The sequence below is a fragment of the Pygoscelis adeliae genome, unplaced genomic scaffold, assembly GCF_000699105.1.
Source record: "Pygoscelis adeliae isolate BGI_AS28 unplaced genomic scaffold, ASM69910v1 Scaffold106, whole genome shotgun sequence".
Classification (NCBI taxonomy): domain Eukaryota; kingdom Metazoa; phylum Chordata; class Aves; order Sphenisciformes; family Spheniscidae; genus Pygoscelis; species Pygoscelis adeliae.
In genome coordinates, this window is record NW_008824939.1 from 3,391,782 (window position 1) to 3,404,876 (window position 13,095).

At 38.5% G+C, this 13,095-nt stretch overlaps 1 protein-coding gene across 1 annotated transcript in view; it reads right to left on the minus strand.

Annotated features, from left to right (window-relative positions):
* STK39 (serine threonine kinase 39) overlaps positions 1–13,095 on the minus strand; it is a 189,802-nt gene that overhangs the window by 42,388 nt on the left and 134,319 nt on the right. Inside the window, exons 12-13 of the mRNA XM_009325448.1 lie at positions 2,010–2,132; positions 1,851–1,880 (exon numbers count right to left, since the gene is read on the minus strand). Of these exons, the coding sequence (XP_009323723.1) occupies positions 1,851–1,880; positions 2,010–2,132 (153 nt within the window). The remainder of the gene's footprint in view (positions 1–1,850; positions 1,881–2,009; positions 2,133–13,095) is intronic.

A 13,095-nucleotide genomic window follows, 5' to 3' on the forward strand; every position in this document is an offset into this window, starting at 1 on the left:
TCCCAAAATAAAGACTTGCATCACAATTCTAATTTGATTGTTTTCCACATTAAAGCTACTTCAAAAAAGTGTTACACAAGATCTATATTTTATTATCTGTGTATTTTAAACAAAAGTTTAATGAATATTTGGAAAAATATTTAATCACTAAAAGGGGAGTAGATTTTTTTTTCTACTTCAATTAAGTTCTTTCCATTCATATAAACTACTTCTATTATTTCTCCATCTTCAACAGACCTGTTATTTCAGTGTACAGGAATGTGCAGCCCAAAGACCAACAGGCGCACACTAACAGTGACAAGCTGCGCTAGTCTCAGTTCCAAGTCATCTTCTAGAAAACAAAAATCAACAGAAGACTTCAAGCAGAGGCTTTTTTCTCCTTCATAAACTAAATAACTGTGCTGGTTTTGGCTGGGGCAGAGTTAATTTTCTTCATAGAAACTAGTATGAGGCTATGTTTTGGATTTGTGCTGGAAGCAGTGTTGATAACCCAGAGATGTTTTAGTTACTGCTGAGCAGTGCTTACACAGAGTCAAGGCCTTTTCTGCTTCTCACCCCACCCCACCAGCGAGCAGGCTGGGGGGGGCACAAGAAGCTGGGAGGGGACCCAGCTGGGACACCCACCAAAGGGATATTCCACACCATATGACATCATCCTCAGCATATAAAGCTGGGGGAAGAAGGAAGGGGGGGACATTTGGAGTGATGGCATTTGTCTTCCCAAGTAACTGTTACACGTTTCCTGGAGATGGCTGAACACCTGCCTGCCGATGGGAAGTAGGGAATGAATTTTTTGTTTTGCTTTACTGCGTGCGTGGCTTTTGCTTTACCTATTAAACTGTCTTTATCTCAGCCCATGAGTTTTCTCACTTTTACCCTTCCAATTCTCTCCCCCATCAGGGGGGAGTGAGCGAGCAGCTGTGCGGTGCTTAGTTGCCGGCTGGGGTTAAACCATAACAACAACAACTCATAATAAAAGTTACCTATACAAACTGAGTCACAAACTGCAGAACTCTCATTTTCTAAGACATAAAAGACTGTCTGGTGAAAAGTCCTTTTTTTTTCTTTTTTGTACTCAGCTTACATAAGACATCCCAGATGCTGAAGCGCTATGTAAACTAGCTCTGCAACGAAGACTGGGGTCATCACAGGGACTAACAGGGCCAAACCTGGCAGGAAGCTGTTAGTCTTTTAGAAGATTTCTATGATACCAATGAAAATCAGAGAATCAAAAAAACTGCAGGTGACGTGGCAAGTGTCAGCCACCCAAGGAACAGAGCACTTTGGCTGTAAGCCAGTAACCCTATTAAGCAATTATTTATAGCAGCAATGCTTCCCACGCTCTCAGCACAGGGCAATGAAACTCAATATGGTACTTTATTCCTCTGAATTAGTCTACTATGCCGCAGTACTGAACTGTTTTACTGTACATGGGATAAAACATTTTAATTACAGGCTACATGTCATGATACTAATCCTAAGAATGAAAAATTATTTGGAGATCTTCTGGCTACTCTGAAACAGCCATCATTACTCTGACAAAAAGACAGCAATTAGTGTGGTCCAGTTATGAAGATTCATTAAAAACAGCCAAATTACCTATCTTAACCAATTCTCCTGGGGCACAAACATAACATGACTTTAAATTTCCTATCCATTTTATCTAGTGTGTGCTCAAGTTAATTGTTACAGGCCCAACTGCATACAGCTCTATTCTCACAAGTACTTGCCATACAAGGCTGCAGAACAACACTCCCGCATCAATTCACATTTTTAACAACAGAAATGAAAAAGAAATCCCTTCACTCAAACACCTGGAAGAAAAAAAAAATTGATAAAGACATTTTTACCTCTGTGTTCTCTTCTTTCACTCTTCGTGACTGGAAAACAAAAGCAGCGAGACATGAGCTATGCAGCTTTATGCATTAAAGATCCAGAAATACTAACAATTAACATTTAAGACAGAATATCTTGCAGAGTGTAAGTGTCTTGGCACAAACAAAAATTACCTTTTCCTGAGAAACAGCAGCTTTGCCTTCCTCGCTCTTCTCATCCATTTCATCATCACTCCATTCCCAGTCCCCATCTTCTGTTTTATGGAGGTGACCACTGGAACCTGGTACTCGTCTGACCTACCAAAATATTAAATGTTCACCATTACACAGACATCTTTAGTCTTTATTGGTGTTCTGGTTAATCAGCAATTCTTCATTATTTTTATGCTATATGCTTTCATTAGTTGCTGGAGGAGTCACTGGCATACTGGAATAACAGCTGAGCTCAGGGGTCATCCTTGAGCCAGTAGGAACAACTAAGCTATGCAAAATTCATATAGGGAAAGGGTGTTTGGGTGTATTTTACAACTGCTTAGGAACAAGCTCAAGTAGATGACAACTGCTTACTATTAACTAATCCTTGAAACAAAAGGAAGCTATTCAAGGAAGCAGAAATTACACAGGCAAGGTTGTTCTTGGGACACAAGTCTTAAAAACTTTAATTGTTCTGCTAAAAAGCTTTAAAATGTGTAAAGACATTAAGGATACTTTAAAAGGAAAATTACCCTTATTAAAAAAAAAAAAAAAAAGCAGCTGTATGCAGACTGAGACGGTAGGCAGGCATGCACCATACCAAAGTAATTGGGCAAACTCCTGTACATCAAACAGTCTAACGAGGCTTAATAGCAGTATCCAGCAGCTAAATCTGAAAATCAAATACTCTTCTGATGCCATCTTGCTCTTTTTCAGAGCCTGACAACATGCTTGTTTTCCCCGGATCATGTTTAGCCTATTTGAGCAAAACAAAAGAACATCCAACAATTCTTCCCACACCTTGGCATGCATTTATGAGATTCGTGAGATGGCTGGAAGCACAGCACAATAAGCAGCAGCCCCACTGGTGTTTAGATTAGAATCAGTTTCTCTAATTATTTCACATTACTGAACCAATATACAGTTCCCACTGTATAGCTTCAAATGCTCATACAGGTAAGCTCCCCAGCACTATAAATTTGTGAGGCTTAAAGCATATCTTTTTGAATTATAAAAAAGGAAAAAAGTTCTTCAGGAAAACAGCCTGTACATTGGTAAGAGAACAAAAGGAACAAAGCATTAAGTGTTCACAACACACAAAAGGGAGAACTGACTTGGGAGAAAAGCAGTTTCAGGCCAAGAACAACTGCTGGAGAAGACATCTATTAAAAAAAACTTTTTAAAAAAATTACGAACTAGATGGTCATAGCTTAAAATTGTATATCCTGTTTGCCGGTATCCACAGTAACATACAACAGCTTGGTTCAACTTCGGTTTAACAGATTCCCGTCTGTAGTGTTTTGATGTCTTGCACTGATTAACTTGTTCTACCATTCTGATGGTTGGTGGCCGTGATGGAAACCCATTCTGCCAGCACACTACCTCACAACACAGGAAGATGTTAAAAAAAAAAAAAAAAAAATTAATCTGATTTCTGACTAGAAAAATTACTGTTTTTTCAACATAATGAAACTTATGTAAAGACTAAACTGGTATTAACCTTGCTCTAAACCCCTTCAGTTGCTGCAAACCACAATGTGGGGAGAGATGCAGCATGTGACAGATTCCAGCCGCTTCTAAATCCCATCAGGTAGTACTTCAGCAAAACATTTGTGGCATGAAAACAATATAGGACACTAGAAGTCTGAGCTCATGAGCTTCTAGAAAACTGTGTGATACAGATATTAAAACAATTTTTCCAAAGTGGCTTTTCATAGAGAGCTGGGTATTTAAGCTATTTCTCTACTGGGTTTGGACCGAACAGAATTTGGAGCTGGCTGGCCTGACACCACAACAGCAAGAGAGCTTTCTTAGGAGCCTTCTTTCAAAACCTTGGGCATACATAAGCAGATATCTTGGTGCCTGTCTGCACTCTTTACCCCTCTTCCTTCCTTCACTCCCCAAACACCCATCTGCTCCCCTCCCTTCCCTTTTGCACATATAAAACTAAACTAGAGAAAAGGGTGAAGTTTCCAGAACCACTGCACATTTCTGTTTCTTCAGTCCTTGTGATATTCCTCCCTTACCTTTCTTCCCTGCACAACCAAATAAGAGTGCCCTACTCAGTTTCTCCATATTTTGTACTCCTTTGAAACTGAGAAGATGGGAAACCTATGCAGGACACTAGGGGGATATCCTACTCTATCACTTGAGGGACAAATTCTGCACTATTTTCCCCGTTTCCCATACCAGTCTCCTAATGCACCAATTTTAAATCTAGCTGCTTCAAAGCTTGGTAAAAGAAGCTCGTGTGTGTTTGGGAGGGAAGACCAAGCAAAAGTCAACAGAAGCAGTAGTGCAGCAATTTCTTACTCAGCTGCAATCAGCCCAGGCACAATCAGTGGGCTCTTATTGTCTACATCATCAGTGATTAGCACAGATACAAGGTAATCCAGCAGGCAATTTGCCTGGTGCTTGTGGATATAATTTATTATCTTTCAAGGAACAGTCCTGACATAGGCTTTTGTTTAACAGCACAAGCATTTTCCCAACAGCTATACGTGAATCTATGAGAACACATCAACCACAACCAAAAGCACGCTTTTAAACAGAATAGAATAGGATGGTTTACAGACACATTCACACACTACCTCATGCACTAATCAAAATCTCTTCTGCACCCATTTTCAGTTGTTCTGAAGACTTATTCTAACTAGAATGGTTTTAATGGAGCTTAATGATACTGGCAGAGAGTTATGGGAGAAAGCTTTACTGATGAAGATGGAGTGCATTTCAAGTTTTTAAATAGATTGCCTTTTAATAAGCAATAAACAAATGGCTCAAGGAAAAGAAAATAAGTTACTGCAAAATAAAATATCGTGTTAAGTTAAATGATTTTCTTGAAAGGTGTCTGAAAGCAGAAAAAAAAAGTTTACACTTGTATTCTGTTTCAATCAGACTGATTCCAACCAGCACACATATTCACAGGAAAAAAATCATAATTTCAGTTATAGCAAAGCACCCAACCTATTCAACCTTCAAAAATGTGAAGTTGTTGTCTATGACATTTTTTTATTGGTGGGTGTGCTTAACACTTGCATTACTTAGCAAATTAATTTGCACAATTTTTGATTAACAGTGGCTTTGCTCAGGCTTAGTTCTGGTTAAAGCTGCAAGGACTCAGTCACATAGGGAGGGCATGTACCCTAGGTGCCAAACAGAGCAAGAGCGGCGCACCATGTCTGCAAATAAGTTAATTGTCTCTTCATTCATCATAAACCTGTACAACTCTAACATCGCATACTGGATGGAAACATACTAGCTTAAATTTCTGTTGTAATAGAAACTTATCATAGCAGACTTAATATTGGTATAGCACTGCTTCTCCTCAGATTTTCTACTGTCTTTTCCAGAGCACGTTCATTAAAATGCATATAGGTAGTAACACACGTGAAGTATTTTAGGAGCCAGCTAGCATTTTACCATATTGAACTCACATTAATAAAAAGCAAAAATACACCAGAAGAAGTAAAGGAATAAAACCTACATTATACAGCTAAAGCTTTTTAGGCTTTGAATTTGACACAGCCAGAGAACCACTTTAAAGGGCTAAAATAAGACAACTGAGACAATCTACTAGTTTGTTATCGTGGGAAAAGACAATCCCAAGACGTCCATCAGGGCTGCACTGGGACCTACCTGTTTGCACAGTAAGAAGATTCAACCCACCAGCCTGGGAGAAAAACTAGTCTTTTTTTTCTTTTCTGAACAAATTTTTTTGCAAGATTTGTGAGTTAAATCAGCCCATCTTGAGGTCAAATAGCAAAAACTGTAAGCAAAGAGGCAGAAACAAAAGGGGCAGTGAAAAGGAAGTTGGATCATCTTGTTTTGACAGCAGAAATCCCTCAGGATCCTCAAAATCACGTACTCTAAAACCCTTACAATGCAGCATCATGACTGGAGTGCACAATCTGCCACACCAAGTCTCCTCAAGCTTTCATTTGTGCTCCTACAGCTGTGCAGACAACCCAACTGAAAAATTAACATGGAACAGTTAGCTTGCAGCCAAATCAGCTTTTTAATTTAGCTGATCATGAGCTAGCACAAGCACTAGAGCCTGCACAAGAGGAAGAGCTGGAATATCATTTTCAGTAGTTGCCCCAATCATCTATGGTAAGAAAGCACTGTAAATTCCCAAAAAGTGATACAGACAAATGTGAACAGGGAGCAAATACATCCAGACACAGCACACTTTTGTCTCCATGCCCTTTTGTAGGCATCCTAGTTTAATTTTTTTAAATCTGTGTCCTGGTTTCGGCAGGGCCAGAGTTAATTTTCTTCCTAGTAGCTGTTACAGTGCTGTGTTTTGGATTTAGGATGAGAACAAAGTTGATAAGGCACCGATGTTTTAGTTGTTGCTAGGTAATGCTTACACTAGCCAAGGACTTTCTAGTTTTCCATGCTCTACCGACTGAGAAGGCTGGAGGGGCGGAAGAAGCTGGGAGGGGGCACAGCCAAACTGGCCAAAGGGACATTCCATACCATGTGACGTCATGCTCAGTACATAAACTGGGGGAAGCTGGCCGGGGGGGCGGCTGCTCGGGGACTGGCTGGGCATTGGTTGGCGGGTGGTGAGCAACTGCATTGTGCATCACTTGCTTTGTGTATTATTATTATAATTTTATTTCAATTATTAAACTGTTTTTATCTCAACCCACGAGTTTTTCTCACTTGTGCTTTTCCAATTCTCTCCCCCATCCCACCGGGTGGGGGGAGTGAGCGAGCGGCTGCGTGGTGCTTAGTTGCCGACTGAGGTTAAACCACAACAATCTGTCACACAATCTTTTGTCATTCCTTCTTCTTTTATTCAGCGCAAATACTAGGCTTTCAGTATTAGGCTCAGTATTTTTTCTCCCCTTCCTACATGCAAACACTGTAAACATATTGTTGGTTTTTCAGCATTAAAAAACCCCTTTTCCTAAGTATCTTTGCAGATTTTTCATCATGAATTAATTTATACAATCAACATTAAACATCAGTACACATTTTCGGGGAGGGGGACGGACACAACTACCTGCTTTCAGTACCTTTTTTTATATGCTTCTTTCTCATATAAATACCTCTTTTCTTCGTGAAAAAAACATAAATAGCATAATGCTTTTATTTTATGTTCTGAAACAGAAACAGTAGCATAGAATAGTGTGGATACACACTTCATTGGTATCAAATATTTAACTAGGAAGGACAATTTTACTTCAGGAAAGACTAATTTGGTATTTTATCAACACATGATTTGTACTTCAGAAGGGATGCATCTAGGATAAGCATTTAAGCATTGTAATGACAACTGCAGAGTTTGGAGACAACAGTAGCACCACATTAGATATGAATCAGCTGTAGGGGTCAGCAGCCATTGCAATGTTCATACAGTTTATTAGACTATGATCATCTGTAAGAGTTTAAGAACGGTCATAATCAATCCAACCAATAAGCTCCAGCATTGACCAGTTGTATCTTTGCTCAGAAAAGAAAAAGTAAGTGTGAAGGCAACCCTTCAGCACTTCATGTATTCCCCCAATTTCTAGTAATCCTCTTTTCATATTACGTTTGCTTTATCAAGACAAAGACACTTTAAATAATGTTAGAAGTCCTAAGACCTTTTGATAACCACAGGATAAAATTAAAGCAATTTTGTCCCTTAAAGAAACAGATTCTTCTTAAACACTTGTCTTTGGCCACCACACACTTATCTTTTGTGCTACCCCAAAATCCTAGTTTGCTAGGATTCTGCTTTAACCTCTTTTTTCCCCATCTCACAAAACACCGCAGAATTAAAGTGAGAACATTTTTATAAAGTATGCCAAGTTGCTGCACTAAGATCTTCAGAAGATTTTCACTTCATCACAATCAAGTCTTTCCAACCTTTTGGATTACTCTTGAAGTGTTTGTCACAGAGTATGGTAAAGCTCTATATCCCTGTTGTCATTACAGGCCTAAACAACCTTCCACACAGGAAAAACCTTTTCCAGCAAGTACACTAAGGGCCATTATAACAGGCCTGTGAGGAGAGGAAAAGAAAAAAAGGAAAAAAAAGGAACAAAGAAGCAATCACTGAGTGGTACAGGTGCCAGAATTGTTCTGTTAGAAATGCATCTTCATCAGAGTGGAAACAAAGCGAGTGTTTCTCTAGATGACATTCTCGCATACTTCAATGTTTTGATTGTTTCCTTTCATTTTACAAGAACAGGTGTGCAGTACATAAAAGTATTTTGCTGAAGAATAGTTATATATGTACACGTACTGAACTGTAGCCTGTTAAGCACTCACATTGCACAATACAACAACAGGAATCTGTGCCTCAGGTGTCAAGCATTTGTAGCAAAAACATTACGGTATGCCCATCAGGGGAGAGGGAGGGAAACGATTATCCCATTTTCTCCCATCAAATCATAGTCCCCTATGGCAAAGCTTACAAATTCTTTCCTTTGGTGGTGGGCAGCTTAAGCTACTCTTTGAAATGCTGCAGCTTGTAAAAGTTAATGAAAACGCCACAATAGGCCAACACAAAAATCACTACATAGAAATGACAAGGAGAGTTCATAAGGACTTGATGGCCTACATAACACTTAACTGTTATCTAAAAAATAAACTAGATGACTACTGATGGAAGGTTATAGAAAACTGTGTTCACCACTCCACGAAGTATTCATCTGTGCTTTGCCAATAATCTCAGCCTCACTGGGTCACTGCAGGAACCCGTGGAAAAACTGATAGAAACAGCAGCAGATCTGAAGAGATCACACAAACAGACAGCAATAACATCATCAAGGTATTTTCAAACAGAAAAGGTATTCCTACCCAAATTCAGAGAGACAATGCAACATGATGAACACCTCAGAGGGCATCTCAAGTCCCACTTAAAGAATCTCTTGTATTACTGACAGAGTTCGACTCCCAGCTCTGCTCAACAAAAGTGTTTTTCAAAAGGTATGTTGAAGATACACTTCACAAATTATGGACATTAGGAGTTTTTCTACCCTCAAAATAAAGTGCTAAAGGAAACTAATGTGAATGAACAATGTCAAGTGTATGCAAGACAGACCGTTCATCCAAACTTCTAGTATTACCCTGGGAGGGAAAAAGATTACCTTAAGACAAGAAGGAAGGAAGTTCAAACCATGCTTATCTTGGAGACTTGAAGACATAACTTAGGAATGAGTACCAAATAGCTCTCAAAGGACCCTATACAATCAAGAAACAAAGAAAGCCCAGACTTCATGCCCCGTTTATCAACTTTCGAGGAGATTCAATGACACTTTACCCTTGAGAGAACAGATAAACCTCTCTTTTCGTCTGATTTTATTTTACAATCAAGTATAGCATTTCCCTCATATGAACCATCCTTCAAAGAATGCACTATGTTCTTCCTGATTCATGCTATCTCTAACTCCTGTTGTTTATGTATAGACAGTTAAAGTGTCTTCTTTCTAGGGGGGGATTTTTAAGACTGTAAACATTATTTGGCAACTACATCCATGGTTTCTGTCATAATGACATATTGACTGCAGGTTCATGATTCAACCTGCTGGAGAAAAAGACATCTCTGCAGACCTCTATATGCAAGCCTAAAACTGTCAGTGGACTTCAGTCCAATTTCCCAATCTCTCTTGTATCAGTGCTGACACTGGCAGAAAAATCCAGCAACATGAGAACGGATGCTCATCCTCAAATGACATTAGCAATTAGTGCAATAGATAGTTTGAATTCCATATTCTCGTTCAGATCCAGTTTGCTTCAGATTGATTTGTTCCAACCAAATTGTAAATGACCTTTCATTAGTTTTCTTACAAGCTAGTGTCAGAAGGGTTGTCTCAAGTGGTACTGGCCTAGGACCAAAATTAATTTCTGAATGCTGGAAGAACAGGGAAGAAAAGGCAAATGGAAGGTGAGTAAGAACAACAGTCTTAACACTGTTCCTAGCAAGAATATACAAGAGGGGTTGTATTTGGAATACTGTAAATATTTGGACTTTCATTATATCATTTGAGATACTACTAGAAGACTGATATCAAAGGCAGCATGCTTGCACTTCACCCCAGTGATTACAGCATTACAGCAGTTGAGAATATTCTATATATTTCTCCTGATACACTGCTACAGGCCTCCCATTTTACAGAAGGAAATAAAGAAGCGGACAAATGAAGTGATTTATCTAAAGCCACAAAGCAAATCCAAGACAGAGCATGGAACTGACACAAACATCTTGTATCTCTACAAAAATAAGGAGGAAATTCTTTTACATTGCATGTGGTAGCTATAAAAATGCAATTTTTCCATCAGCTTTAGTCGAAATACACAGCATTGATAGTTCTTTATGCTAGGATTATATCTCTCAGTAAATATTTCAGAGAGAAAGGGAAACAAGTTAAAACATGCTCAATTCTAATTTGGGTTTTATTGTTTTAAAAACCTAAATGCTCCTTCCAAAATAGGACCTAAACTGAATCATAACTTCAGCTAATAAAGAAAACAATGAAAGCCTTCAGCCTTACAAAGACAAATTAGCACATATTAGAAAACATATTTCACATAAAACAGAAGAGCACACAGGGAATAAAAAAATGAATTTGAATGACTGGCATTTAAACTGCACCCAACACAAAAGCAGCTCAGAACATTGTAATCTACAACCAAAAGCAGTTTGTAGGAAGAAAAACTTAACAAGCCACTGACAACATTACCACAGCTGTGGAAGAAAGACATTATGAACATCAGCTGCATCAGGGAATGCTTGGACAATTTAGTGAGTGAAAAAATCATGACTACCACAAAAATATTAAGCATCATGTTATTGTTGTATATGTTGTTGCTGGTTATTCCAGTATACACCAGAGTCACAAAGATTTAAGAATAAATTAAGCTGCTGACAAAACTATTTGTCCTCACCCTTTTAAAGTAGGATACAGAGAAGTTAACATTCCCAGCCAACAATAGCATGCATCAGCTTTCCAGGAGAACGTCTGCTTAACCAGATGAACAGGGCAACTGTAAAGCCCGTCCATCAAAGGTTAGCCCAAACCAGCCTGACAGAGAGAACTCCAGTATCAGAATGCAGAAGCTGCCCGCATTTTCCAAAGCTTGATGAAAAGCAGGCTACAGCATAAGGAAGCAAAATATAAATTGTTGTCTTTTAGGCAGTGATATGCTTGCTATATGTAAATGTTAGACACTGGAGAAAGAAGAATCTATTATTCATCACTGATTCTTTTGCTTCTGCAATCTCTTCACAAGTTTATTTTTGCAGGGTGACAAGAAAGAGAATGAACATTTTCTGAATATTAAGGTCTTTCTACTTCCTTATTCACAACTACTCAAAACAGCAAAGAACTGGGCCCACTTACAGACTTAGTATTTTATTTCAGTGTCTAATTTAAAAAAAAAAAACATAAAAAGGACACACTGTGGGATACCAATGCATACATGCATAAAACATTACTGCAATTCATACATGGTACAGCACATGATCTAGACCACACTAAAAATCATTCTTTCAGTAAGAGTAATATTATGCATCTATTATCTTTTTCCTCATTCTACAGGAAGACGACTGAACTAGTAATCTTGATTTTCCCACTATCTCAATTATTTAAGCTATTCCTATTAAAGTCTCCGGCAACTGAGTATTTGGGATGGAGTCCTGGGTAGATTCAAAACAACATTTTTAACTCTGCTCCACAAAAGACTGCGGTGACATGAAAGCATGGTAAATAAGATGCATTTGTGTAAGCAAAATTGATGGCATTAATGAGCATTAAACATTTCAGTAACATGGAAGGTGCCTAGCTGCCCTCCATATGTAGGTAAGTTAGAGCCCAAATGTAATTTGTTCCTGAATTCCTGGAGAGAGGCAAATGTGTAAACTCCACCCATTTAAAACACATCTGCAAGTCTTTGTGGAACCCTGACACTGCTACCTATTAATTTCTAAGTAGGGAACAATCAGTGCTGTTCTCCATTTTTTGCACTTCCATATCTACAGAAGGCAATCCGTATCTTCTTTTTTTTTTTAAACCACACATCCTTCTGGAAATACTGCAGTCCAACAAATCAACTACCTTAGCTTTTTCTGGAAATAAAATTGTCTTTTATTTTGCCACTTATGCCCTTCAGCTACATCTGCTAGGACAGTATTCAAGATATACACAATCCCATATGACCCAGAGAATAGGAATTTCAAGGTGGTTATTTAAACACCTCACCTTTTTCATTTTCTGCAGTCTGTCCTATTAAGAGCCCAGATTTGACTTTCAGGCAAAAAAGAGAAAGACCAGTCAACTGATGCTGTATATCTTCACTTTTCCCAAAGACTGTGGTAATTGTTCTTCTAAGAGACAGGACTTCCGTTACACAGATCCCAGAAGTTCTTATAGAACAGATATGCAGAATTACTCTTTAAAGTGCCAATATTACTTGGTAATTGATAAGGTGAGGTTTTCTGTGCCCCCTCCCCCCCCTTTTTTTTTTTTAAATCACAAGTCCCAAGAGCTTCACTTCTCATACAGCTTCACGAGAAGTATTTTCAATGCCAGTTACCATGCCAGTTAATCTATAGGAAGAACGATGAGAAATAGGACGTTACTGAACACAGTTTTCGTTTTAGCACAACATTTTGCTCTATGTATTTTTCTCTCCAAAAAACCCCAGAACAGTTCCTTCCATACACATCTTAAGCCTGTAGAGCAATCAGATTTTATAATTTTTACCTTTAGCCCTCTTGCAAACCTTTCCTGAGTGTTTCCTAAGATACAAAAGCAAATTTCAATCCTCACACCTATGCATTTATTTGCATTCCAATGCAACAAAGGAAATCAGCATATCATCACATTTATCCAATTATGGCACAAGCCTTTTGCTTAAAACAGTTACACATCTAATAACGGCTTAGCACTTGAGGTGAAAGGCAGACCATGGAGAAGTCACTTTCTACAATGTACTTTCATGCAAAAGAAGATCAGTCTTTTTGCATAAGAAAACACTGTAACCACTTTTGGAAAACAAAACAAAACAAAAAAAAACCCAAAAAACTCTGAGGTCCAAGACAGAGCATGAATTCCCACATGTATACGTC